Below are 26,496 nucleotides of genomic sequence, written 5' to 3'. Positions count from 1 at the left end.
GCTCTTTCAGATTTTTGAGCACCTTCTCCCTTGTAATAGTAACTGTACTCACTTCTCTTCCCCCACACCCTTCAACATCTAAGCATTACTAAATGACAATAAAAGAGGACTGCGTGTCCTCATAATCTAATCTAGCACACTGCTAGTGTCTTCCAGAGTGAAGACTGATGCAAAATACTCATCTAGTTCATCTGTGATCTCCTTGTCCCCCATTATTATTTCTTTGGCCTCATTTTCTAGTGGTCCTATATCCACTTTTTTACATACTTGAAAAAGCTTTGATATTGTTCGTTCATATTTCACCTTTTGTCTCCTAATGATTCTTTTAGTTGCTCACTGTAGTTTTTTAAAAGCTCCCCAATCCTCTGTCTAACCAATAATTTTTGCTTTGTTGTATGCCCTCTGTTTTGCTTTTACATTAGCTTTGACTTCCCTTGTCAGCCATGGTTGTACTATTTTGCCATTTGAGTATTTCTTTGTTTTAGGAATACATCTATCTTGCACCTTCCTCATTTTCCCCAGAAACTCACACCATTTCTGTCATCCCTGCCAGCATCTCCTAATTTACTTTAGCCAACTACTTTCTCATACCACTTTAATTTTCTTTACTCCACTGAAATACTGCTATGTCAGACTTTACTTTCTCCCTATTAAAATTCAAGTTGAACTCAATCATATTGTGATCACTGGTTCCTTAGAGTTCTTTTACGTTAAGCTCCCTAATCACCTCTGGTTTATTACGTAACACCCAACCCCCGAGTAGGCTCAACGACAAACAGCTCTAAAAAGCTATCTCATAGGCATTCAACAAACTCAGTTACCTTATCAGGTAACTGAAGAGAGCACCTTGGTGTATGATGCAAACCCACTACTGATATCAGGTTCATGGGCCTATAATTTCCCAGCATATTCTTAATGTCTTTCTCAAACAACAGAATAACATTAGCCATCCTCTAATCCTTTGGCACCTCACCCTAAGACCTGATGAATGGTCTAGGCTCAAAACGTCTACTGTTTATTTCTCTACACAGATGCTGCCTGACCTGCTGAGTTCCTCCAGCATTTTGTGTATGTTACTCTGGATTTCCAGCATCTGCAGAATCTCGTGTTTGGGATCCTTCCTCATCTGGTCTGCATGCTTTCTTTTAAATTTGACTTGCATGGCACACAAAGATTTTCCACTGCATCTCGGTCCACTGACAATCAAACAATACGTTGGCTTTACCAACAATGCCCACACTCTGTGAGTGAACAGTGAAAAGAGACGCGCGCACGCGCACACACACACACACCCCCCCATCAGAAATGTTAAACAGGAGCTGGAGGTCAGAGCAAGCCAGGCAGGCAGGCAGGAAGAGAAGGAAACGAGCAGTACCCGTGACTCCGAGTTCGCACACGGATTCCAGCGGTGACATCAGGAGGGGGGAGGTCATGAATGGTTTCCAGCGAAGGATAGTGGGAGAGGTGATGGAAGCAGGAGTGAGTGCAGGAGGAGGATAAGGTAGGTCCAAACACATCAGAACAGGGACACACATGGGAAAGGCTTTGCATACGGCGGAGAGATGCCCTGTTGCTCCACTGAAGAGATTCACTCTGGCCAGCATTAAAACCTTCTACCAACCTCTGTGAGCCAGCAGCATGCTGGGGGTCAACCTGGCGTTGGCGAACAGATGGGTGCACACTGAGGGAAGCTGCGAGGAGAAGAGAAGAAGGTGAGTTAGAGCAAAGGAAACAACCTCCCTTCCCTCCTTCCGTACTGCAGGGCACGAATGCGTGAAGGGTGGTACAGTAGCACAGCGGAGGTAGCGTAGCAGTCAACATAACGCTTTGCATTGCCAGCGATCGGGGTTCAATTCCAGCCACTGCCTATAAGGAGGTTGTATGTTCTCCCCGTGACCACATGGGTTTCCTCTGGGTGCTCCGGTTTCATCTCACAGTCCAAAGTTAGGGCTAGTGAGTTGTGGGCATGCAATGTTGATGCCGGAAAATGGAGACAATTGTGGGCTGCCCCCAGGACAATCCTTGGACTGTGCTAGTCATTGACGCAAATGACACACTTTGTGGTGTTTCGAAGTTTCACTGTACATGTGACAAACAAAGCTAATATTTAACGCTAGGAGTGCCCTGTGCCAGTGAAGCGGGGCGGGGCACTGAGCTTCAGCATTACAGGCCACCTGGTGAGGAGCGGAAACCTCGTGGTCGTTGGGTGGCTCGGAGCAGCCTGAGAGGGGCAGGAAGCTGTCGGATGAACGAAGCCAACCTACGGCCCTCAGTGAGCAGGACCATGGGCAAAGGGGCAGTTTGCCTGTCAACTGCCCTGCTACTGACTGAAATACTGTGCAAACAACGACAGGAGCAAGCTGAAGGGTTATTAGACGTGGTTGTGCAAAAGCTTCCACACGACAGGAGTGGTACTGGGCAGGCTGTGGGGGGACAGCTGTTAGATCAGTGGCAAGGACACCTTCAACCACATTTCAGGGACTGACCAAACAGGCTTGTCACAAGAGTGGAAAGAAAGGGGGGGGAAGGTGAAGGTGGAAATGGGTGTGAGACCAAGTCGTAGAGGAGGGAGTGGAGGTCAGAGAGAGAGAGAGAGATGGGGGTAGGATGGAAGGGAGAGGGAAAGGAGAGTGAGAAGGTCTGAAGGAGAAGGGAAGAGAGAAGAGAAGAGGTCAGGGCAGATCGGACACATGCCTCTATAGTGATCACTCCACATATTACTGAGAGCAGTGCCGTTCCCGGGATGCAGGAGCAGTTTCCTGAACTCATCTCGTATGTTCCTGCAGAGCGGATACAGTGATGCTTTGAGAAACTGACTGATCCTGAAAGGAGGTTTGATGTGTCCATGTGAGGAGGGATGACAGGTGGAGGAGGGCAGAGTGGGAATAGTGACAGAGGCTGGGAGGTGAGAAGTGGAGATGAGCAGAGGTTAGTCTCAGATCAGATGAAGTAGGTGAGGGTGTTGGAGGGGGCTGGGTAATCAGTTGCGTGGAGGGATTCTGCCTTTCAGTACCTGCAGGTAGTGACTGAGCTCAGCTGCACAGACACCACTGGCCCATTGCTTTTCTGGCACCTACTGCTCTGGCTTGATACCCACCCTGACTCCTGAGGAATAACCTGCATTCTAATGGGCTTTGCAGGACATACCCAAAGTAGAAATGAAATAACATCTGGTTGAGTTGTAATTTGCAGTAATGGGCCCTTTGGCCCATCACTTGCCCATCTACACTGTTTGCCTAAACTGAGCCCATTACCTATCCCCTGCCAATCAAAATCTCTCTGAAAAGCAGTGAATGTACCTCATTCCACTGCCTCATCTGGCAGCAAGCTTGAGATTTTAATTACTCTGTTGACTTAAAAACTTTCCCCTCAAAATGCTCTTTAAAGCTCCTTCCTTTAAACCTACACCCTCTTGTATTCAGTATCTACTGTATGTCTCTCATAATCCCACATTAGGTCACCCCTCAAACTCCCTCACTCCAGGGAAAACATGCCTAGCCTATTCATCACTCCCCATAACAAAAGTCCGTAAGACAAAGGAGCAGAATTAGGCCATTTGGCCCATCGAGTCTGCTCCACCATTCAATCATGGCTGATCCATCTTTTCTCTCCTCCTCAATCCCAGTTCCCAGGCTTTTCCCCGTAACCTTTGATGCCATGTCCAATCAAGAACCTATTAATCTCTGCCTTAAATACACCCAATGACCTGACCTCCACAGCTGCATGTGGCAACAAATTCCACAAATTCACCACCCTTTGGCTAAAGAAATTTCTCCGCATCTCTGTTTTGAAAGGGCGCCCCTCTATCCTGAGGCTGTGCCCTCTTGTCCTAGACTCTCCCACCATGGGAAACATCCTTTCCACATCTACTCCATTTAGACCTTTCAACATTCAAAAGGTTTCAATGAGATCCCCCCTCATCCTTCTGAATTCCAGTGACCCAGAGCCATCAAATATTCCTCATATGATAACCCTTTCATTGCTGGAATCATCCTTGTGAACTTCCTCTGGGCCCTCTTTTCTAAGGTGAGGGGCTCAAAGCTGTTCACAATACTCAAGGTGAGGCCTCACAGGTGCCTTTAAAAGCCTCAGTATCACACCTTTGCTCTTGTATTCTAGTCCTCTTGAAATGAAGGCTAACATGGCATTTGCCTTCCTCACCACTGACTCAACTTGCAAGTTAACCTTTAGGCTGTTCTGCACAAGGACTCCCAAGTCCCTCTGCATCTCAGGTTCCTGGACTTTCTCCCGGTTTAGAAAATAGTCCGCACATTTAGTTCTACTACCAAAGTGTATGACCATGCATTTTCCAACATTGTATTTCATTTGCCACTTTCTTGCTCATTCTCCTAATCCGTCTAATTCCTTCTGCATCCTACCTGTTTCCTCAACACTACCTGCCCCTCCACTAATCTGCGTATCATCTGCAAACTTGGCAACAAAGCCATCTATTCCATCATCTAAATCATTGATATACAGCACAAAAAGAAGCGGCCCCAACACTGACCCCTGTGGAACACCACTAGTTATCGGCAGCCGACCAGAGAAGGATCCTTTTATTCTCACTCACTGCCTCCTACCAATCAGCCAATGCTCTAGCCATGTTAGTAACTTTCCTGTAATACCATGGCCTCTTAACTTGGTAAGCAGCCTCATGTGTGGCACCTTGTCAAAAGCCTTCGGAAAGTGCAAATATATAACATCTCTTTATCTATCCTACTTGTAATCCTCAAAGAATTCCAACAGGTTTGTCAGGCAGGATTTTCCCTGCCTATCCTTCTGAATATTTATCTTGACACTAATGGCCTTGTGATCACTAGATGCAAAGTGTTGCACTATACAAGCTTCTGACACCTGCCCTGTCTCATTCCCTAACAGGAGATCTAGTATCACACTCTCTCTAGTTGGGACTTCTATGTACTGCTTAAGGAAACTTTCTTGAACACATCTGACAAACTCTATCTCATCTAGTCCTTTTACAGTATGGGATCTACAGTTAATATGTGGGAAGTTTAAAATCACCTACCATAACAACCTTATGTTTCTTGCGACAGTGTGCAATCTCTCTACAAGCTTGCTCCTCTAAATCCTGCTTACGACTGTGTGGTCGATAATATATTCCCAATAATGTGGTCACCCTTTCTATTCCCCAGAACAGCCTCAGTAGATGATTTCTCCAGTGGGTCCTGTTGAAGCACTGCTGTGCCATCCCTCCTGCTCTACCATGTCTAAAGCAACACAACCCCAGAATGTTGAGTCGCCAGTCCTGCCCCTCCTGCAACTAAGACACTAATGGCTACGATATCATAATTTTGCATGCTGATCCATGCCCAAAGCTCATCCACATTTCCTACAATACTTCCTGCATTGAAAAATATGCAGCTTAGAACATTAGTCTCACCTTTACCTTTCGATTGCTGACATTGTATGTAGGCTTAACAACCTTCTCCAAAACCTCTCCACTGGTTGGCATCCCCCTGCAACTCTAGTTTAAACTAACACCCTCCCCCCATACAGTACTAGCAAACCTTCCCGCTAGTCCCCATTCTGCACAGGTGCAAACCATCCCTTCTGTACAGGTCCCATCTTGACTGGAAGACAGCCCAATGATTGAAAAATCTGAAGTCTTCCCTCCTCCACCAATCCCTTAGCCACATATTTAACTGTATGATTACTCTTCCTAGTTCTGGCCTCACTAGCACGTGGCATGGGTAGCAATCCTGAGATCATAACTCTGGACATCCTGTCCTTTAACTTAGCACCTAACTCCCTGAACTCATTTTGCGAGACCGTGTCACCTGCTCCTACCATGTCATTGTACTGATATGGACGACGACCTCTAGCTGCTCACCCACCCACTTAAGAACGCTGAGGACTCAATTTGAGATGTCCCTGTCCCTGGCCTCTGGGAGGCCACATACATTCCAGGAATCTCGTACTTGTCCACAGAACCTCCTGTCTGTTCTCCTAACCATTGAATCTCCTATCACTATAGCGTTAAACCTTTTTCAACCAGTTTTGTTTATCTCCACTCTTACCAATCATTTCCCCATCCCTGTCATCTTCTCCTTTCCCGATTTCTTAATGACTCAACTCAGGTTCTCCCAGAGCCCAAGTGCAATGGTCAACTGGAACAGCCTGGACTTAGGGAGTGAGCTAGCTGTTGTGAAAGGCTGGTGCCTGACCCATTAGCCTGAATGAAGGGAAGCTCCTCATCACAGTGTCCATTCTGGCAGCTCAGTCATTACCAACAAAGAGGTAAACAGCAGTACAGCATGCCCTGCAATTGGTGAGCGTCAGTGGTGATAAAGAAACAGAACATATGTAATCTCAAACCAGTGGAGCTCCATGTTGACAGATTGTCTAGGGGTGTCCTGGAGCGATCAGTGACTCTGTGATCCATTAACCATGCCATATCTGGTGCCAGACAATCCGTGAAAAGAAACAGGAAAATATACAAAAACAATCAGCACGGCCTCATATGCAAACACAAATACCCTGAAATGGAAAAGACTACAAAAAAGAAGTGGATAAAGCTCAGTTCCCCTTCTATAGATTCCACCTCCAACTGGTAAAACACAATCAGTAGCTGTGTCACAAAAACATAGAAAACCTACAGCCCAATACAGGCCCTTCGGCCCACAAAGCTGTGTTGAACATGTCCTTACTTTAGAAATTACCGAGGGTTACCCATATTTTTCTGAGCTCCATGTACCTGCCCAGGAGTCTCTTAAAAGACCCTATCGGATCCGCCTCCACCACTGTTGCCGGCAGCCCATTCCACGCACTCACCACTCTCTGCGTAAAAAAACTTACCCCTGACATCTCCTCTGTACCTACTTCCAAGCACCTTAAAAATGTGCTAGCCATCTCAGCCCTGAGAAAAAGCCTCTGATTATCCACACGATCAATGCCTCTCATCATCTTGTACACCTCTATCAGGTCACCTGTCTTCCTCTTCTGCTCCAAGGAAAAAAGGCTGAGTTCACTCACCCTATTCTCATAAGACAAGCTCCCCAATCCAGGCAACATCCTTGTAAATGTCCTCTGCACCCTTCCTATGGTTTCCACATCCTTCCTGTAATGAGGCAACCAGAATTGAGCACAGTACTCCAAGTGGGGTCTGACCAGGGTCCTACATAGCTGCAATGTTACCTCTCAGCTCTTGAATGCAATCCCACGACTGTTGAAGGCCAAGACACCGTATGCCTTCTTAATCACAGAGTCAACTGGTGCAGCAGCTTTGAGTGTCCTACGGACTCGGACCCCAAGATCCCGCTGACCCTCCACACTGCCAAGAGTTTTACATTAATACTATACTCTGCCATCAAATTTGACCTACCAAAATGAACCACCTCACACTTATCTGGGTTGAACTCTATCTACCACTTCTCAGCCCAGTTTTGCATCCTATCAATGTCCCGCTGTAACTTCTGACAGCCCTCCACACTATCCACAACACCCCCAACCTTTGTGTCATCAGCAAATTTACTAACCCATCCTTCCACTTCCTCATCCAGGTCATTTATAAAAATCACGAAGAGTAGGGGTCCCAGAACAGATCCCTGAGGCACACCACTGGTCACTGACCTCCATGCAGAATATGACCCATCTACAACCACTCTTTGCCTTCTGTGGGCAAGCCAGTTCTGGATCCACAAAGCAATGTCCCCTTGGATCCCATGCCTCCTTACTTTCTCAATAAGCCTTGCATGTGGTACCTTATCAAATGCCTTGCTGAAATCCATATACACTACATCTACTGCTCTACCTTCATCAATGTGCTTAGTCACATCCTCAAAAAATTCAATCAGGCTCGTAAGGCACGACCTACCTTTGACAAAGCCATGCTGACTATTCCTAATCATATTATGCCACTCCAAATGTCCATAAATCCTGCCTCTCAGGATCTTCTCCATCAACTTATCAACCACCAACGTAATATTCACTGATCTATAATTTCCTGGGCTATCCCTACTCCATTTCTTGAATAAAGGGACAACATCTGCAACCCTGCAGTCCTCTGAAACCTCTCCCATATCCATTGATGATGCAAAGATCATTGCCAGAGGCTCAGCAATTTCCTCCCTCGCCTCCCACAGTAAACTGGGGTACATCTTGTCCAGTTCCCCACAGGTCACATCCTGCTCTGACCAGTCAAACATGGTCAGCAGCTCTATCCCCAACAGACCCGTTCCCCCTCTGGCGGGACAAGCACCGTCATCAGCTCTGTCCCACACAGATCGGTTCTCCCTTAAACTGGTCAAACACAGTCAGCAGCTCAACCCCACAAAGTTCGGTTCCCTCTCTGACCAGACAAACTCTGGTATAGTCCCCCATAGATAAATTACCTTTCCCACTGATCAAACACAGACAGCACCTCTGTCCCCCACAGATCAGTTCCCCCTTTGACCAATCAAACAGTCAGCAGCTTTCCCCACAGATTGATTTTCTTCTGACCAATCAAATGCAGTCAGCAGCTCTGTCCCTGGCAGACCAATCTCCCTCTGACGGGTCAAACACCGTCAGCATCTCTGTTCCCCACGGATCGAATCCACTCCGGCTGGTCAAACAAATTCAGAGGCTCTGTCCCCTACAGGTCGGTTCTCCCTCTGACCAGACAAACAGTCTGCAGCTCTGTCCCACACAGACTGATTCCACCTATGATCAGTCAATGGGGGCTCCCTGTGCCTCAATGAATTTTTTTGAGTATCTGACTAAACACATTGATGAAGGTAGAGCAGTAGATGTAGTGTATACGGGTTTCAGCAAAGCATTTGATAAGGTACCCCAGGCAAGGCTTATTGAGAAAGTAAAGAGGCATGGGATCCAAGGGGACATTGCTTTGTGTTTGTGGATCTAGAATTGGCTTGCCCACAGAAGGCAAAGAGTGGTTGTAGATGGGTCATATTCCGCATGGAGATCAGTGACCAGTGGTGTGCCTCAGGGATCTGTTCTGGGACTCCTCCTCTTTGTGATGTTTATAAATGACCTGGATGAAGAAGTGAGGGAATGGGTTAGTAAATCTGCTGATGACACAAAGGTTGGAGGTGTTGTTGATAGTGTGGGGGGCTGTCAGGAGTTACAATGGGACATCGATAGGATGCAAAACTGGGCTGAGAAGTGGCAGATGGAGTACAACCCAGATAAATGTGAAGTGGTTCAGTTTGGTAGGTCAAATATGACGGCAGAATATAGTATTAATGGTAGACTCTTGACAGTGTGGAGGATCAGAGGGTTCTTGGGGTTTGAGTCCATAGGACACTCACAGCTGCTGCGCAGGCTGACTGTGTGGTTAAGGCGGTATACGATAAGTTTACGAGCCGAGAGGTAATGTTACAGCTATATGGGAGTCCAGTCAGACCCCACTTGGAGTACTGTGCTCAGTTCTGGTCGCCTCACTACAGGAAGGATGTGGGAACTATAGAAAGGGTGCAGAGGAGATTTACAAGAATGTGCCTGGATTGGGGAGAATGCCTCATGAGAAAATGTTGAGTGAACTTGGCCTTTTCTCCTTGGAGCGATGGAGGATGAGAGGTATTGATCGTGTGGATAGTCAGAGGCTTTTTCCCAGGGCTGAAATGGCTAACATGAGAGGGAACAGTTTTAAGGTGCTTGGAAGTAGATACAGAGGAGATGTCAGGGGTACATATTTTACGCAGAGAGTGGTGGGTGTGTGGAATGGGCTGCCAGCGACGTGGTGGAGGCAGATACCATAGGGTCTTCTAAGAGACTCCTGGATAGGTGCATGGAGCTTAGAAAAATAGAGGGCTATGGGTAACCTTAGGTAATTTCTAAAGGAAGTACATGTCCGGCACAGCATCGTGGGCCGAAGGGCCTGTACTGTGCTGTAGGTTTTCTATGTTCTATGATTCAGTCTTACTTATCAGGAACACCAGGCCTGGCCATGGTCCAATGCCAGACCCAGAATAACACATCCAGCCCTTCCAGAATGAGCAATAAGTGCAGCATCCCTTGACCCCTTCAGCTGGGGAATGTGGCTGTCAGTGTAAGGAACAAATATCATGTTCCAATTAACATGGTTAATATGAGGGGACATAATTTTAAGGCAACTGGAGGAAAGTATAGAGGTATGCTGGATATAGGATTTTCACTCAGAGAGTTGTGGGTACATGGAATGTGCTGCCTGGGGTGGTGGTAGAGGCAGATACATTAGGGGCATTTAAGAGACTCTTAAATAGACACATGGATGACAGAAAAATGGAGGGCTATGGGGGAGGGAAGGGTTAGATCAATCTTAAGAGTTGAAAGGTCAGTACAACATCATGGGCCAAAGGGCCTGCACTGTGCTGTACTGTTCTATATTTTAGTCCAAATTCACTGCCTGATGGGAATACAGGAAAATGGGAGCAAGCTACGGTTGAGGAAGATGGTTAGAGAATGACCTGCAGTGGAAGTGTTGGACACAGATTCAATTTTAACATTTGAGAAGAATGGATGGAAGGAGTATAGAGGGCAGGTCAATGGGACTAGGCACAGATTAGATGGGCCAAAAGGTTGTGGGGAGTCGGGGGAGATGGTGAACGTGGTGCTGAGTGAGTTTTAGCCTGGTTGTCTGTGCTGCAGTTCCTGTGGTAATTAACGAGATCAGTTACTTACATTGGAGGGTGACGGGGGTGACCAGCTCCTCTTCCATGTCATCCAGGTCATCAGTCAGGATGAAATGTGTTGGCGTGGATCTGCTCTGTCCAAGCCAGCTTGGATCCATGTTCAGTAATGAGTGGAGAGCACTGATGCCAGGATTGTTGACAATTTGAAACTTGCAGAGCACCTCGATCTGCTGCCAGCGATGGAGTCGCTCCCGCAGTGCGGCGGTAACCTCACTCAGAGACTGCCTGTGGAGGAAGGGATGCTGTGGATGCCATAGCTCAGTCAACAGGCACGATCAACAAGTCCAGGTATTTCTGAACCTTTTTATTCCAGCCCAGAAACATTGATAGCAACTCAGATTCACTGAGCTCTCCACCTCAATAGTCCTTCTTGTTCAGCCTCTCAATCTCTTTCACCCACCACCTCCCAGCTTCTAGCTCATCCCACCTCCCCCCACACCTGGCCTCAGCCAGCTTCTCACTTCGTCCCCAAGAGTGGAACAAGAAGGTGATGATGGGCCGGTGGGGAAAGGAGAAAGGAGTAAAAAGGGAACCAGAATGGGGCCCTCCTCCTTCACTTTTGCCCATGGTCCATTATCACTTTCATATAACCATATAACAATTAAAGCACGGAAACAGGCCATCTCGGCCCTTCTAGTCCATGCCAAACGCTTACTTTCACCTAGTCCCACCGACCTGCACGCAGCCTATAGCCCTCCATTCCTTTCCTGTCCATATACCTATCCAATTTTTTTTTTAAATGACAACATCGAACCTGCCAAGACCACTTCTGCTGGAAGCTCGTTCCACACAGCTACCACTCTCTGAGTAAAGAAGTTCCCCCTTGTGTTACCCCTAAACTTTTGCCCCTTAACTCTCAACTCATGTCCTCTTGTTTGAATCTCCCCTACTCTCAATGGAAAAAGCCTATCCATATCAACTCTATCTATCCCCCTCATAATTTTAAATACCTCTATCAAGTCCCCCCTCAACCTTCTACGCTCCAAAAAATAAAGACCTAACTTGTTCAACCTTTCTCTGTAACTTAGGAGATGAAACCCAGGCAACATTTTAATAAATCTCTTCTGTACTCTCTCAATTTTATTGACATCTTTCCTATAATTCGGTGACCAGAACTGTACACAATACTCCAAATTTGGCCTCACCAATGCCTTGTACAATTTTAACATTACATCCCAACTCCTATACTCAATGCTCTGATTTATAAAGGCCAGCATACCAAAAGCTTTCTTCACCACCCTATCCACATGAGATTCCACCTTCAGGGAACTAAGCACCATCATTCCTAGATCCCTCTGTTCTACTGCATTCCTCAATGCCCTACCATTTACCATGTGTGTCCTATTTTGATTAGTCCTACCAAAATGTAGCACCTCACATTTATCAGCATTAAACTCCATCTGCCATCTTTCAGCCCACTCTTTTAACTGGCCTAAATCTCTCTGCGAGCTTTGAAAACCTACTTCATTATCCACAACGCCACCTATCTTAGTATCATCTGCATACTTACTAATCCAATTTACCACCCCATCATCCAGATCATTAATGTATATGACAAACAACATTGGACCCAGTACAGATCCTTGAGGCACACCACTACTCTCTGGCATCTCCCATCCAGCCACTGTTAAATCCATTTTACTACTTCAATATTAATACCTAACGATTGAACCTTCCTAACTAAACTTCCGTGTGGAACCTTGTCAAAAGCCTTACTTTAGTCCATATGGACAACATCCACCGCTTTACCCTCATCAATTTTCCTAGTAACCTCTTCAAAAAATTCAATAAGATTTGTCAAACATGACCTTCCATGCACAAATCCACGTTGACTGTTCCTAATCAGACCCTGCCTATCCAGATAATTATATATACCATCTCTAAGAATACTTTCAATCAATTTACCCACCACTGACGTCAAACTCACAGGTCGATAATTGCTAGGTTTACTCTTAGAACCCTTTTTAAACAATGGAACCACATGAGCAATACGCCAATCCTCCGGCACCATCCCCGTTTCTAATGACATTTGAAATATTTCTGTCAGAACCCCTGTTATTTCTACACTAACTTCCCTCAAGGTCCCAGGGAATATCCCGTCTGGACCCGGAGACTTATCCACTTTTATATTCCTTAAAAGCGCTAGCGCTTCCTCCTCTTTAATCATCATAGTTTCCACAACTTCCCTACCTGTTTCCCTTACCTTACACAATTCAATATCCTTCTCCTTAGTGAATACCGAAGAAAAGAAATTGTTCAAAATCTCCCCCATCTCTTTTGGCTCTGCACATAGCCGTCCATTTACTTTTTCCTCAGCCCTTTACCACTTCTACCTATCACCTCCCAGCTTCATTCCCCCCATCCTCCACCAACCCATCTTTCTCTTCAACTCAATATATTATTATTCAACTGTACGCATGTATACTGCCAAATGAAGCAATGTTCCTGTAGACAAAGGTGCACAACCCAGTACATATAACACACACAACACAAAAGTAGTATTACCACAAATAAATTAACAAATAATAGGGTTCAATTTACATCACAAGTTAAAAAGTAAACATATAACATGTTGATTCCAGGAACGAAAGAAAGGGTTTCATACGAGGAATGTTTGATGGCTCTGGGTCTGTACTCGCTTAAACTCTGAAGGATGGTGGGGGGGGGGTGGGATCTCACTGAAACCTTTTGAATGTTGAAAGGCCTAGACAGAGTAAATGTGGAAAGGATGTTTCCCATGGTGGGACAGTCTAGGACAAGAGGGCACAGCCTCAGAAAAGAGGGGTGCCCTTTCAAAACAGAGATGCAGAGAAGTTTTTTTAGCCAAAGGGTGGTGAATTTGTGGAATTTGTTGCCATGTGCAGCTGTGGAGGCCAGGTCGTTGGGTGTATTTAAGGCAGAGATCAATAGGTTCTTGATTGGACGTGGTATCAAAGGTTACGGGGAGAAGGCCAGAAACTGGGGTTGAGGAGGAGAATAAAAACAGGATCAGCCATGATTGAATGGTGGAACAGACTCGATGGGCCAGATGGCCTAAATCTGCTCCTATGTCTTATGGTCTTATAATGCTACTGGTGCTTCATGCATGATGAAACTGGGTGGTGGCAGGGAGTTCAGTAGTCTTACGGTCTTGGGGAAGGAGCTATTTCCCATCCTAACAGTTCTTGTCCTAATACTATGGTACCTCCTGCCTAATGGTAGGGGTCAAAGAGATTGTTGAATGGATGGGGGTGGGGATCACTGACAATGCTAAGGGTCCTGTGTACGCAGAGCTCCTGGCAAGCATCTTGGATGGGTAGAAGAGAGACCCCAATGACCTCGCTGCAATCCACATAACCCTCTATAGGGACGCAGTCAGATATCTTGCAACCTGTCAGCTATCACCTCCAGTATATTCTGTGTGTTGCTCAGTCCCAGAAACCAAGATCCCAAAATATTCCCTTACAACTAGCCCCAATTTAGGAATAAATTGCCAGAGAAATTAGTGAGGCAGAAAACTGATAAATCCCAAGGTATTGTGATCTACGACCCAGAGCTTTGAAAGGGGTAACGAAGGATGCAGTGGATAGAACATATAACAATATAGCATAGGATCAGGCTCTTCAGCCCACAATGTTGTGCTGAACCAGTTACATTAGTTATCAAATGGTCAACTAAACTAATCCCTTCTGTCTACACAATGTCCATATCCTTCCATGTTCCTCACATTCATGTGCCTATGTAAATGTCTCCTAAAAGTCTCTAACGTTTCTGTCTCTACCCCCACCCCAGGCAGCACATTCCAGGCATCCACCACTCTCTGTAAAAATCCTTGTCCCTCACATCTCCTTTGAAATTACCCCCCTCACCTTAAATGTATGACCTCTGGTATTGGGAAACAGATACCATCTGTCTACTCTATGCCTCTCATAATCTTCTAAACCTCTATCGATCTCCCTTCGGCTTCCGCCACTCCAGAGAAAACAACCCAAGTTTGTCCAAGCCCTCGTTATAGCTCATGCCCTCCAAACCTCTTCTGCACCCTCTCCAAAGCCTCGACATCCTTGCTATAACGGGGTGACCTGAACTGCATGCAGTACTCAACACGTGGCTTAACTTGGGTTTTATAAAGCTGCAACACAAACTTCTGACTTTTGTCGACTGTACTCTTTTCCATGGCTGATGCTTGGCCCGCTGAGTTGCTCCAGCATTTTGTGTAGATTCTGGAAAGGTTTCTTGCAGACTAGAGACCACAAAACATGACCCACTATTTAAGAAAGGAAGCAAAGAGAAAACACAGAGAACTGACAACCAGCTAACCTGAACTGATGGGTGGAAGAACACTGGCAGCTATAATAAAAGATCAAGTCACTAAGAAGATAATAGCATAACTGAGCAATCCCCCCTCTGGTTCCCTCTGCAACAGGGGTTCGGTGCTTACTTTGCAGCCAGGATTTTGTGATCTACGTCATCGAGCGAGGAGCTGTGTGCCACGTGGAAAGTTCCAAACAAGGTGTTTCTCTTCTTCTTTATTTTCTCTGCCTGTGGAAGGGATGTGGGGAGGGGAAGGGGGTGGGGGTGGAAGTGAGAGACGAAGAGGGAAGAATTTGCAGAAATTCAGCTTCAGAAGGTGAGATTTTTAAAGTGATGTGCTGCTCAGAGCCTGTGTGTGTTTGGCAAAACCAAGCAGAAAAATAATTCACTTCAATTCAATGTAAAGGCTGGTTGTCTGTATATAGAACATTACAGCACAGTACAGGCCCTTCAGCCTGTGATGACATGCTAATCTTTTAACCTATTCCAAGATCAATCTAACCCTTCCCTCCCACATAGTCCTCTATTTCTCTATCATCCATGTGCCTATCTAAGAGTCTCTTAAATGCTCTTACAATATCTGCCTCTACCACCACCCTGACAGATGAAAGGTGTTCTACACACCCACCACCCTGTGTGAAAAACCTACTTCTGACATGCCCCCCCATACTTTCCTCCAATCACCTTCAAATTATGCCACAATTTAGCCATTTCCGCTCTGCAAAGTCTCTAGCTGTCCACTCTATATATGGCTCTTATCATCTTACATATCTCTATCGTCACCTCTCTTCCTCCTTTGCTTCAAAGAGAAAAGCCCACGATTGCTCAATCTCCCCTCACAAGGCATGTTCTCGATAAACCTGAGATTCAACAAGCCATCAACTTGTTGAATTCAGTGCTTCTCCAAAGATCGTGGTACATTTACCCTGCAAGTCTGCTGAAGGCCCAAAGTGTGCACCAGGGTAACTGTTCCAAGTTGGCATTTTGGAATTGCATAGTGCTATTTCAGCATCGGCGATCCGGGTTCAATTCCTGCCACAGTCTGTAAGAAGTCCGGACGTTCTCCCCGTGACTGCATGGGCTTCCTCCCATATTCCAAGGATGTATGGGTAAGTAGGTTAACTGGTCACACAGGTGTCACTGGGCAGCACAGGCTCATTGGTGCAGAGGGCCTGTTATTGTACTGTATCTCTAAATCAAAACAAAATGAATAAGGACTGGGTGACCACTTTGCAGAGCACCTCCGTTCAGTTGTCAGGAGTGACTCCGAATTTCCAATCACCTGTCACTTGATCTCTCCATCCCACTCCAAGTTCCGCCTTGGACTCTTCTGTGAGGCATTAGAACACAGACCAGTACAGCACAGTACAGACCCTTCATCCCATAATGTTATGCTGACCTTTTAATCTAGTGTTAGAGCTAACCGTTCCCTATCTCATAGCCCTCAATTTTTCTATCATCCATGCGCCTATCAAAGAGTCTCTTAAATGCCCCTAATGTATCTGCATTTACCACCATTCCTGATTTCTGGTTCCATTTACCCTCAACTCTCCTGTGTAGAAAACCAAACTCTGACATCCCCCCTGCACTTTCCTCCAATCACCCTAAAATTATGTCCTCTTGCCATTTCCGCCCAGGAGAAAAAAATCTCTGGCTGTCCACTCGATCTATGCCTCTTAACATCTTGTACACCTCTGTCAAGTCACCTCTCATCCTTCTTAGTTCCAAAAAGAAAAGCCCTATCTCACTCAACCTTTCCTCACAAGACATTCTCTCTAATCCTGGCAGCATCCTGGCAAATCTCCTCTGCACTCTCTCTAAAGCTTCCACATCCTTCCTATAAAGAGGGGACCATATCTGAGCACGATACTCCAAGTATGGCCTAACCACAGAATAGTACAGTACAGTACAGTACAGGCCCTTTGACCCACAATGTTATTCTGACATTTTAACCAACTCTAAGATAAATTCTACCCTTTCTTCCTACAGTGGCCCTCCATTTTTCTATTTAAGAGATTTCTGATTGCACCCTAATCTATCTACTCAAGAGTTTCACAGAGCTAAAACATTATTGTTGAATTTCCGACAGCACTCACCCCTTCCTTGGCGACATACAGCTGCCTCTCAGCGCTCTGCTTCTTGATATTGTAGTACTGCACTTCCACTTCGTGAGTCAGCTGCAGCCACTTCTGCAGAGTTTCTGGTGGGGACCAGCTCCCACGCGATTCCAGCTCCTTCTCCGCTTTCTTCAGTGCCATGCGCACCTGGGAGAGGCAGGTCTCTGTTTCATTCCCCATGTCAAGCAAGCAGGTGTGTGTCACTTCAGTGAAGATACCCCTTTCACAGGGCTGTCCCGCAGGGTACCTCTGCATCTATTCCGTCCCTCATCCAGAGAGCCACAGGGCTCATGCGTAGCTGGATTCAGGAGTCTCACACACACACACCCCCCCACACGCACGCAAGCACACGCACGCACCCCCCCACACGCACGCAAGCACACACACGCACGCAAAACCTCCCACATCAGCCTAGCATGGGACCAATTTCAAAAGATTAGTTTTATTTATGACATGTAGATCGAAACAAAAGGTGAAATGCATCATTTACATCAAATCAAATCAGCGAATATGTTCGGGGAGCAACCCGGAAACATCACCACACTTCCGCCGCCACCAACAGAGCGCGTCTATAATTTTCTAACCCCAATCCATGGGAGAAAACCAGAGTACCCAGAGGAAACCCACGCAGTCAAGGGGAGAACATACAAATTCCTTACAGGCCATAGTGCAAGTTGAATCCAGGTCACTGGCACTGTAAAATATTATGCTAGCTGATACACTACAATGGTGCCAAACCAGTCCTCCATCTGGTAGCCCGTGTGCTGGATCAACCCAACCATCTCAGCACTAACTCTCTCTCTGATCTAGGACCAGGACCCGCTCCACACGTGCAGGCCTCATGACGGCACGGGACAGGAGCGTAGTGGTTAGCGTAATGCTTCACAGCACTAGTAACCCGGGTTCAATTCCCGCCACTGTCTGCAAGGAGCTTGTATGTTTCACCGTGACCGTGTGGGTTTCCTCCCATATTCAAAACACATATCGGTTAACTGCGGGCATGCTCCATTGGCGCTGGAAGCCTGGCGACACTTACCGGCTGCCCAGCACAATCCTCGGACTGTGCTGGTTGTTGGTGCAAATGACACGTTTCTCTGAATGTTTTGATGTACATGTGACAAATACAGTAATCTTTAAACTTTATCATCCTGTCTCCCTCATCACAGGCCCCACTCTGCTCGAGGCACAGGACAGACCATTCTGCGCACATCAGGTGTAAAGCCCTGAACTTGCTTTCTGAACCCCAGTGTCTGTTCTTCACCATCCCCACCCCCAGCTGGCAGTGAACTGAAACTGGCTAAATCCACAACCCCCCTGTATGAACTGTCCACGACCCCCCCGTATGAACTGTCCACCACCCCCTTCCGTACGAAACGTCCACCACCCCCCCCGTACAAACCGTCCACGACCTCCCCCGTACGAACCGTCCACAACTCCCCCGTACGAACCGTCCACCACCCCCCCCGTACGAACCGTCCACCACCCCCTCCCTGTATGAACCGTACACCACCCCCTCCCTGTATGAACCGTACACCACCCCCTCGTACGAACCGTCCACCACCTCCCCCGTACGAACTGTCCACTATCCCTCCGTATGAACTGTCCACAACCCCCCCCCCCCGTATGAACTGTCCGCAGCCCCGATCCCAGCGAAGGATAAAATTCCCACCTGTTCCAGCTCCTCCTCAGCGTATTTCTGGCGGCTGAGCTCATTCTCCGTGCCCTCCCGCAGCTCACGCAGTCGCTGGGCTTCCTGCTTCGCCGCGTTTATCTCGTCCCGCAGCTTCTGCTCCAGGTTCACCTTCTCCACTTCCACTGACCGGTGCTCCTCCTGTGCCTTCAGGAGCCTGTGAACCCAACCAGCGGGCACGGTTATTCCCACAGACACAGCCTGTTTAAACCCAGGCACATCACCCATACCGACCACTGACCGGTGCTCCTCCTGTGCCTTCAGGAGCCTGTGAACCCAACCAGCGGGCACGGTTAATCCCAGAGACACGGCCCGTTTAAACCCAGGCACATCACCCACAGCAGCCACTGACCAGTGCTCCTCCTGTGCCTTCAGGAGCCTGTGAACCCAGCCAGCGGGCACGGTTATTCCCAGAGACACGGCCCATTCAAACCCAGGCACATCACCCACACCAGCCACTGACCGGTGCTCCTCCTGTGCCTTCAGGAGCCTGTGAACCCAGCCAGCAGGCACGGTTATTCCCAGAGACACGGCCCATTCAAACCCAGGCACATCACCCACACCAGCCACTGACCGGTGCTCCTCCTGTGCCTTCAGGAGCCTGTGAACCCAGCCAGCAGGCACGGTTATTCCCAGAGACACGGCCCATTCAAACCCAGGCACATCACCCACACCAGCCACTGACCGGTGCTCCTCCTGTGCCTTCAGGAGCCTGTGAACCCAGCCAGCAGGCACGGTTAATCCCAGGGACACAGCCCGTTCAAGCCCAGGCTCATCGCCCACACCAACCATTGATCGGTGCTCCTCCTGTGCCTTCAGGAGCCTGTGAACCCAGCCAGCAGTCACGGTTAATCCCAGAGACAAACCCTTAGCACATCCGTTGCACCAACCATGCAAAACGGCCCCACTGCATTGCAACTGCAACTGAAGGGGCCACACAGAGCACAAAAGGACAGATGGGGCCTGGAGTCCCAAAGCACCTCCAATGTGCGGGAAACACACAAATGCTGGAGGCACTCAGTAGGTCAGGTGGCAATTCTTACTCCTTGCCCTCCTCCTCCTCTCTTTTCCCATTCACCATTCCCGTTTCCTTCTCAGACTTTCATATCTCCTCACCCATCCATCAGCTCCCCCTGGTTCCCCTCCTCCTTCCCTTTCTACCAATGTCCACTCTCCACTCCTACCACATTCCTAGCAGCAAAATTAGGTCATTCGACCCATCGAGTCTGCTCCGCCATTCCATCATGGATGACTTATTATCCCTCTCAATTTTACCTCCTACCTATCACCTTCCAGGATCTTCCCCACCCCCCACCCACCTCCTCCTCACTTGGCTTCACCTATAATCTGACAACTTGCACTCCTCTTCTTCCCTGACCTCTTCCCTCCCCCTTTCTTTCCAGTCCTGATGGCCTTAGCCTGAAATATTGACTGCATATTCATTTCCATAGATGCTGACTGACCTGTTGAGTTCGTCCAGCATGTTATGTGCCTTGCTGAAGATTTCCAGCATCTGCAGAATCTCTTGTGTTTACTTGCTGTGCAGGGGAGCTCTGCAAACCATTGTGTGACTGCTGGAGCTTCTGCAGGTGACAGTGTTGTCTCACTGTCAGAGGATTTATTTAAAGTCAGGACATGGAGCTCATTATACAGCCACATTCAACTTGCGTTTTGAAAAGGCAAGGCTGCTTGGGAGGAGGCACTAAACGCTGCCCATCATCCTAAAGAGCATACAGGAAATCTGCAAACATTAGAGGAGTGGACAAATTCATGAGGGAATATAAAGGTGGATTGTCACAGTCATGTCTAGAGTACATTGATGGGACGGGTATGGGGGACTATGGTCCTGGTGAAGGTTGGTGGGACTGGTACATGGATGGGATGGGTATGGGGGGGTTATGGTCCTGGTGCAGGTTGTCATGGTCATAGTCTTGTCTAGAGTACATGGATGGGAGGGGTATGGGGGGGCTAAGGTCCAGGTGCAGGTTGGTGGGACTAGGCAGAGTACTAGTTCAGCATGGACTAAATGGGTCAAACGGTTTGTTTCTGTACAGTAATGCTCTATATAACCGGAGCGTATAGGTTTAAGTGAGGTTTAAACGGGACCTAAGGGGAAACCTTTTCCACACAGAGGGTGGTGGGTATGTGGAACTGCCTGATATAGGTACAATTACAATGTTTAATGGACAGCAAAGGTTCAGATGGAGGCAGACAAATGGGGAGGCACCATGGTTCGCATGGAGGAGCTGGGCCAAAGGGCCTGTTTCAGTGCTCTGTAACACTGACAACATACATGGGAGGCCTGCGGTTGTGGTAGAAAGGTTCCTCTACATGTCCTGCCACCACTGAGCAGGGCAAGTGATCAGCTTCTTTAGAGCAGCACCAGACAGTGGTGCAAGCAAGGGGCATCCATTGCCAGTAAAGAGTATTCATTACTAGTGAGGGGGTGTTCATTGACAAAGAGGGGCAACAATACTGTGCAAAAGTCTTGGGGACATGTAAAAATAATTCTGTAAAGCAAAGATGCTTTAAAAATAATGAAATGAAAAGCTTCTAAATACCAAAAAAATCACTATAAACAGTAAAAATCTAAAGGAACTCAATATTTGGTGTGATCACCCTTTGCTTTCAAAACTGCATCCATTCTTTTAGGCACACTACTACGCAGTTTTATAAGAAAATCGGCTGGTAGGTTGTTCCAAGCATCGTGGAGAACTTGCTACAGTTCTTCTGCAGACTTTGGCTGTCTCGCTTGCTTCTGTCTCTCCTGGTAATCCCAGACAGCCTTGATGATGACATCAGGCTCTGTGGAGCCCATATCATCTGTTGCACAAGTCCATGTTCTTCTTTCTACTGAAGATAGTTCTTTATGACCCTGGCCATGTGTTTGGGTCATTGCCCTGGTGCAGAATGAAGTTGGGAAAGATCAGACGCCTCCCTGATGGTATGATGGATGAGAATCTGCTTGTACTTCTCAGCATTGAGGATTCCATTTCGCCAACTCACCAACTAGAGTATATGGATGGAAGATCATCAACTCCATTTACAGAAATGCAGCCCCAACTCTGCAGGGAACCTGCACCGTGCTTCACTGCTGGCTGCAGACACTCACCCATGGAGCACTTTCCAGCTCTCCCACAGACAAACTGCCTCCCCTGTTTGAGGCAAAAATTTCAAATTTTGACTTGTTAGTCCAGAGCATTTGCTCCTATGTTCAACACCCTGGCCCTAGTGTTTTTGTGCGTAAGTGAGTCTCTTGGCTTTGTTTCCACTTCAGAGGAATGGCTTTTTGGCAGCAACTCTTTTATGCAACACTTCTCTCATGACTTTTCTGGACTGTAGAGGGGTGTACTTGTGATCCAGTGGTTTCTGTGAGTTCAGAGCTGAAAGTAGTGCTGGACTTCTTCCAAATTAGAAGGGACATCAGTTTCACGTATCTTTCATCTGCTGCACTCAGTTTCCATAGCCAACCGCTGCATTTCTCGTCCGCAATTTTGTCCGTTTGTACGTGCTTCTTCAGAAGAGCTTGGCAGCGCAATTCGAAACTCCTGTCTGTTGCAAAATTTCTGCTTGGGAGAGACCCCGTTGATGCAGGATGACCACCTTGTGCCTTGTTGCTAAGCTCACTCATGCCATGGTGTAAGAATTGATTTGAAGGTTAAACTGTCACACCTGCAACACCTTCAGCTTTTAGTTTGGTTGTTGTCACCCAGTTTGATTCCTTCTACACCCATTTCTGTTTCAGTCAATCGCTTAGTCCATTCAACTCATGATGTCATTGATCATCAGCCCCTGTGCGTTATCTTTGTTTAATCATGCACTGGGCTAAGAACATCTCCTCCACAATTTCAATCAGCATAGGAGCACCACAGGGATGTGTGCTTAGCTCCCTGCTCTACTCGCTTTACACCTATGACTGTGTGGCTAAGTACAGCTCCAACACCATATACACATTTTCTGATGACACCACTGTTGCGGGCTGCATCAAAGGTGGTGATGAATCAGCATACAGGAGGGAGATTGGAAATTTGGCTGAGTGGTGTAATGACAACAACCTCACATTCAATGTCAATAAGACCAAGGAACTGATTGTGGACTTCAGAAGAGGGAAAGCAGAGGTCCATGAGCCAGTAATCATCCGAAGATCAGAGGTGGAGAGGGTCAGTAACTTTAAATTCCTGGATGTCACTATCTCAAGATGACGTGTCCTGGATCCATCATATAAATATAACTGCAAAGAAAGTACGACAGCACCTCTACTTCCTCAGGAGTCTGCAGAGATTTGGCATGTCATCAGAAACCTTGGCAAGCTTCTACAGATGTGTGGTGGTAGCTGTGCTGACTGTCTGCATTATGGCCTGGTATGGGAACACCAATGCCCTTGCATGGAAAATCCTACAGAAGGTGGTGAATTCTGCCCAGTACATTACGGGTAAAACCCTCCCAAGCATTGAGTACATCTACATGAAACATTTCCGCAGGAAAGCAGCCACCATCGTCAAAGATCCTCACCGCCCAGGCCATGCTCTTTACTCACTGCTGCCAAGTAGGAGGTACAGGTGCCTCAGGACTCGCACCACCACGTTCAACAACAGTTACTACCCCTCGACCATCAGGCTCTTGAACAAAAAACTACACTCTTTCTACTGCTGATGTTCGCACAACTGATGGTCTCACCTTAAGGACTCTTTACCTTGTTATTTCATGCTCGTTATTTATTGCTATTTATTTTTATTTACATTTGCACAGTTTGTTGTTCATCGATCCTGTTTACAATTACTGTTCTATAGATTTGCTAAGTATACCCACAGTAAAATAATTTCAGAGTTTTAGGGGACTCTATAGTTAGGGGGTCAGATAGGCGATTCTGTGGATGCAGGAAAGAAATGCGGACAGTAGTTTGCCTCCCAGGTGCCAGGGTCCAGGATGTTTCTGATCGCGTCCACTATACCTTGAAGTGGGAAGGAGAACAGCCAGAGGTCATGGTACATATTGGTACCAACAACATAGGTAGGAAAAGGGAGGAGGTCCTGAAAGCAGACTGCAGGGAGTTAGGAAGGAGGTTGAGAAGCAGGACCGCAAAGGTAGTAATCTCGGGATTACTGCCTGTGCCACGTGACAGTGAGTATAGGAATAGAATGAGGTGGAGGATAAATGCATGGCTGAGGGTTTGGAGCAGGGGGCAGAGATTCAGATTTCTGGATCATTGGGACCTCTTCTGCGGCAGGTGTGACCTGTACAAAAAGGACGGGTTGCACTTGAATCCGAGGGGGACCAATATCCTGGTGGGAAGGTTTGCAAAGGCTATTGGGGAGAGTTTAAACTAGAATTGCTGGGGGGTGAGAACTGAACTGAAGTGATGAAGGAAAAGGAGGTTGGCTAACAAATAGAGAAAGTTTGGAGACAATGCAAAAGGGAGGATAGGCAGATGATAGAGAAGGGATGCGCTCAGTCCAGTGGTTTGAGATGTGTCTATTTTAACGCAAGGAGTGTTGTGAATAAAGCAGATGAGCTTAGAGCGTGGATCAGCACTTGGAGCTATGATGTGGTGGCCATTACAGAGACTTGGATGGTGCAGGGGCAGGAATGGCTACTTTAAGTGCCAGGCTTTAGATGTTTCAGAAAGGACAGGGAGGGAGGCAAAAGAGGTGGGGGCATGGCACTGATGATCAGAGATAGTGTCACGGCTGCAGAAAAGGAGGAAGTCATGGAGGGGTTGTCTACTGAGTCTCTGTGGATGGGAGTTAGGAATAGGAAGGGATCAATAACTCTACAGGGTGTTTTTTATAGACCACCCAATAGTAACAGGGACATCGAGGAGCAGATAAGAAGACAACTTCTGGAAAGGAGTAATAATAACAGGGTTGTTGTGGTGGGAGACTTTAATTTCCCAAATATTGACTGGCATCTCCCTAGAGTGAGGGGTTTAGATGGGGTGGAGTTTGTTAGGTGTGTTCAGGAAGGTTTCTTGATACAATATGTAGATAAGCCTACAAGAGGAGAGGCAGTACTTGATCTGGTATTGGGAAACGAACCTGGTCAGGTGTCAGGTCTCTCAGTGGGAGAGCATTTTGGAGATAGTGATCACAATTCTATCTCCCTTACCATAGCATTGGAGAGGGATAGGAACAGACAAGTTAGGGAAACGTCTAATTGGAGTAAGGGGAACTATGAGGCTATCAGGCAGGAACTTGGAAGCACACATTGGAAACAGATGTTCTCAGGGAAATGTACAGAAGAAATGTGGCAAATGTTCAGGAGATATTTGCATGAGGTTGAGTAGGTACGTTCCAATGAGACATGGAAAGGATGGTAGGGTACAAGATCCGTGATGCACAAAGGCTGTTGTAAATCTAGTCCAGAAGAAAAGAAGAGCTTACAAAAGGTTCACAAGACTAGGTAATGATATGTATCTAGAAGATTATAAGGCCAGCAGGAAGGAGTTTAAGAATGAAATTAGGAGAGCCAGAAGGGGCCATGAGAAGGCCTTGGTGGACAGGATTAAGGAAAACCCCAAGGCATTCTACAAGTATGTGAAGAACAAGAGGATAAGACGTGAGAGAATAGGACTAATCAAGTGTGACAATGGAAAAGTGTGTATGGAACCAGAGGAAATAGCGGAGGTACTTAATGAATACTTTGCTTCAGTATTCACTACGGAAAAGGATCTTGGCTATTGTGGGGATTACCTACAGCGGACTGAAAAGCTTGAGCATGTAGATATTAAGGCAGGGGATGTGCTGGAGCTTTTGGAAAGCATCAAGTTGGATAAGTCACCGGGGCTGGATGGGATGTACCCCAGGCTACTGTGGGAAGCGAGATAGAAGATTACTGAGCCTCTGGCAATGATCTTTGCATCATCAATGAGGACGGGAGAGGTTCCGGAGAATTGGAGGGTTGCAGATGTTGTTCCCTTATTCAAGAAAGGGAGTAGGGATATCCCAGGAAATTACAGGCCAGTGAGTCTTACTTCAGTGGTTGGTAAGTTGATGGAGAAGATCCTGAGAGGCAGGATTTATGAACATTTGGAGAGACATAATATGATTAGGAATAGTCAGCATGGCTTTGTCAAAGGCAGGTCGTGCCTTACGAGCCTGATTGAATTTTTTGAGGATGTGATTAAGCACATTGATGAAGGTAGAGCCGTAGATGTAGTGTATATGGTTTTATGCAAGGCATTTGATAAGGTACTCCATGCAAGGCTTATTGAGAAAGTAAGGAGGCATGTGATCCAAGGGGACATTGCTTTGTGGGTCCAGAACTGGCTTGCCCACAGAAGGCAAAGAGTGATTGTAGATGGGTCATACTCTGCATGGAGGTGGGTGACCAGTGGTGTGCCTCAGGGATCTGTTCTGGGACCTCTGCTCTTTGTGATTTTTATAAATGACCTGGATGAGGAAGTAGAGGGATGGGTTAGTAAATTTGCTGATGACACAAAGGTTGTGGGTGTTGTGGAAGGCTGTCAGAGGTTACAATGGGACATTCATAGGATGCAAAACTGGGCTGAGAAGTGGCAGATGGAGTTCAACCCAGATAAGTGTGAGGTGGTTCATTTTGCTAGGTCAAATATGATGGCAGAATATAGCATTAACAGTAAGACCCTTGGCAGTGTGGAGGATCAGAGTGATCTTGGGTCCGAGTCCATAGGACACTCAAAGCTGCTGCGCAGGTTGACTCTGTGATTAAGGCATACGGTGTATTGGCCTTCATCAATCGTGGGATTGAGTTTAGGAGCCGAGAGGTAATGTTGCAGCTATATAGGATC

At 47.0% G+C, this 26,496-nt stretch overlaps 1 protein-coding gene across 3 annotated transcripts in view; it reads right to left on the bottom strand.

The window, feature by feature from the left end:
* stim1b (stromal interaction molecule 1b) overlaps positions 1-26,496 on the bottom strand; it is a 232,233-nt gene that overhangs the window by 21,051 nt on the left and 184,686 nt on the right. Inside the window, exons 7-12 of one of the 3 annotated variants that reach the window (XM_072262442.1) lie at positions 18,711-18,888; positions 17,021-17,188; positions 15,052-15,152; positions 10,621-10,856; positions 6,337-6,417; positions 1,622-1,691 (exon numbers count right to left, since the gene is read on the bottom strand). In XM_072262442.1, coding sequence (XP_072118543.1) covers positions 1,622-1,691; positions 6,337-6,417; positions 10,621-10,856; positions 15,052-15,152; positions 17,021-17,188; positions 18,711-18,888 — 834 coding nt within the window. Of the gene's footprint in view, positions 1-1,621; positions 1,692-6,336; positions 6,418-10,620; positions 10,857-15,051; positions 15,153-17,020; positions 17,206-18,710; positions 18,889-26,496 lie in introns of those variants that run through there. The other 2 variants (XM_072262443.1, XM_072262444.1) reach the window with 2 other exon arrangements.

Source organism: Mobula birostris, chromosome 7 (assembly GCF_030028105.1).
Source record: "Mobula birostris isolate sMobBir1 chromosome 7, sMobBir1.hap1, whole genome shotgun sequence".
NCBI lineage: Eukaryota > Metazoa > Chordata > Chondrichthyes > Myliobatiformes > Myliobatidae > Mobula > Mobula birostris.
This window is presented reverse-complemented; position numbering and strand designations above follow the sequence as displayed.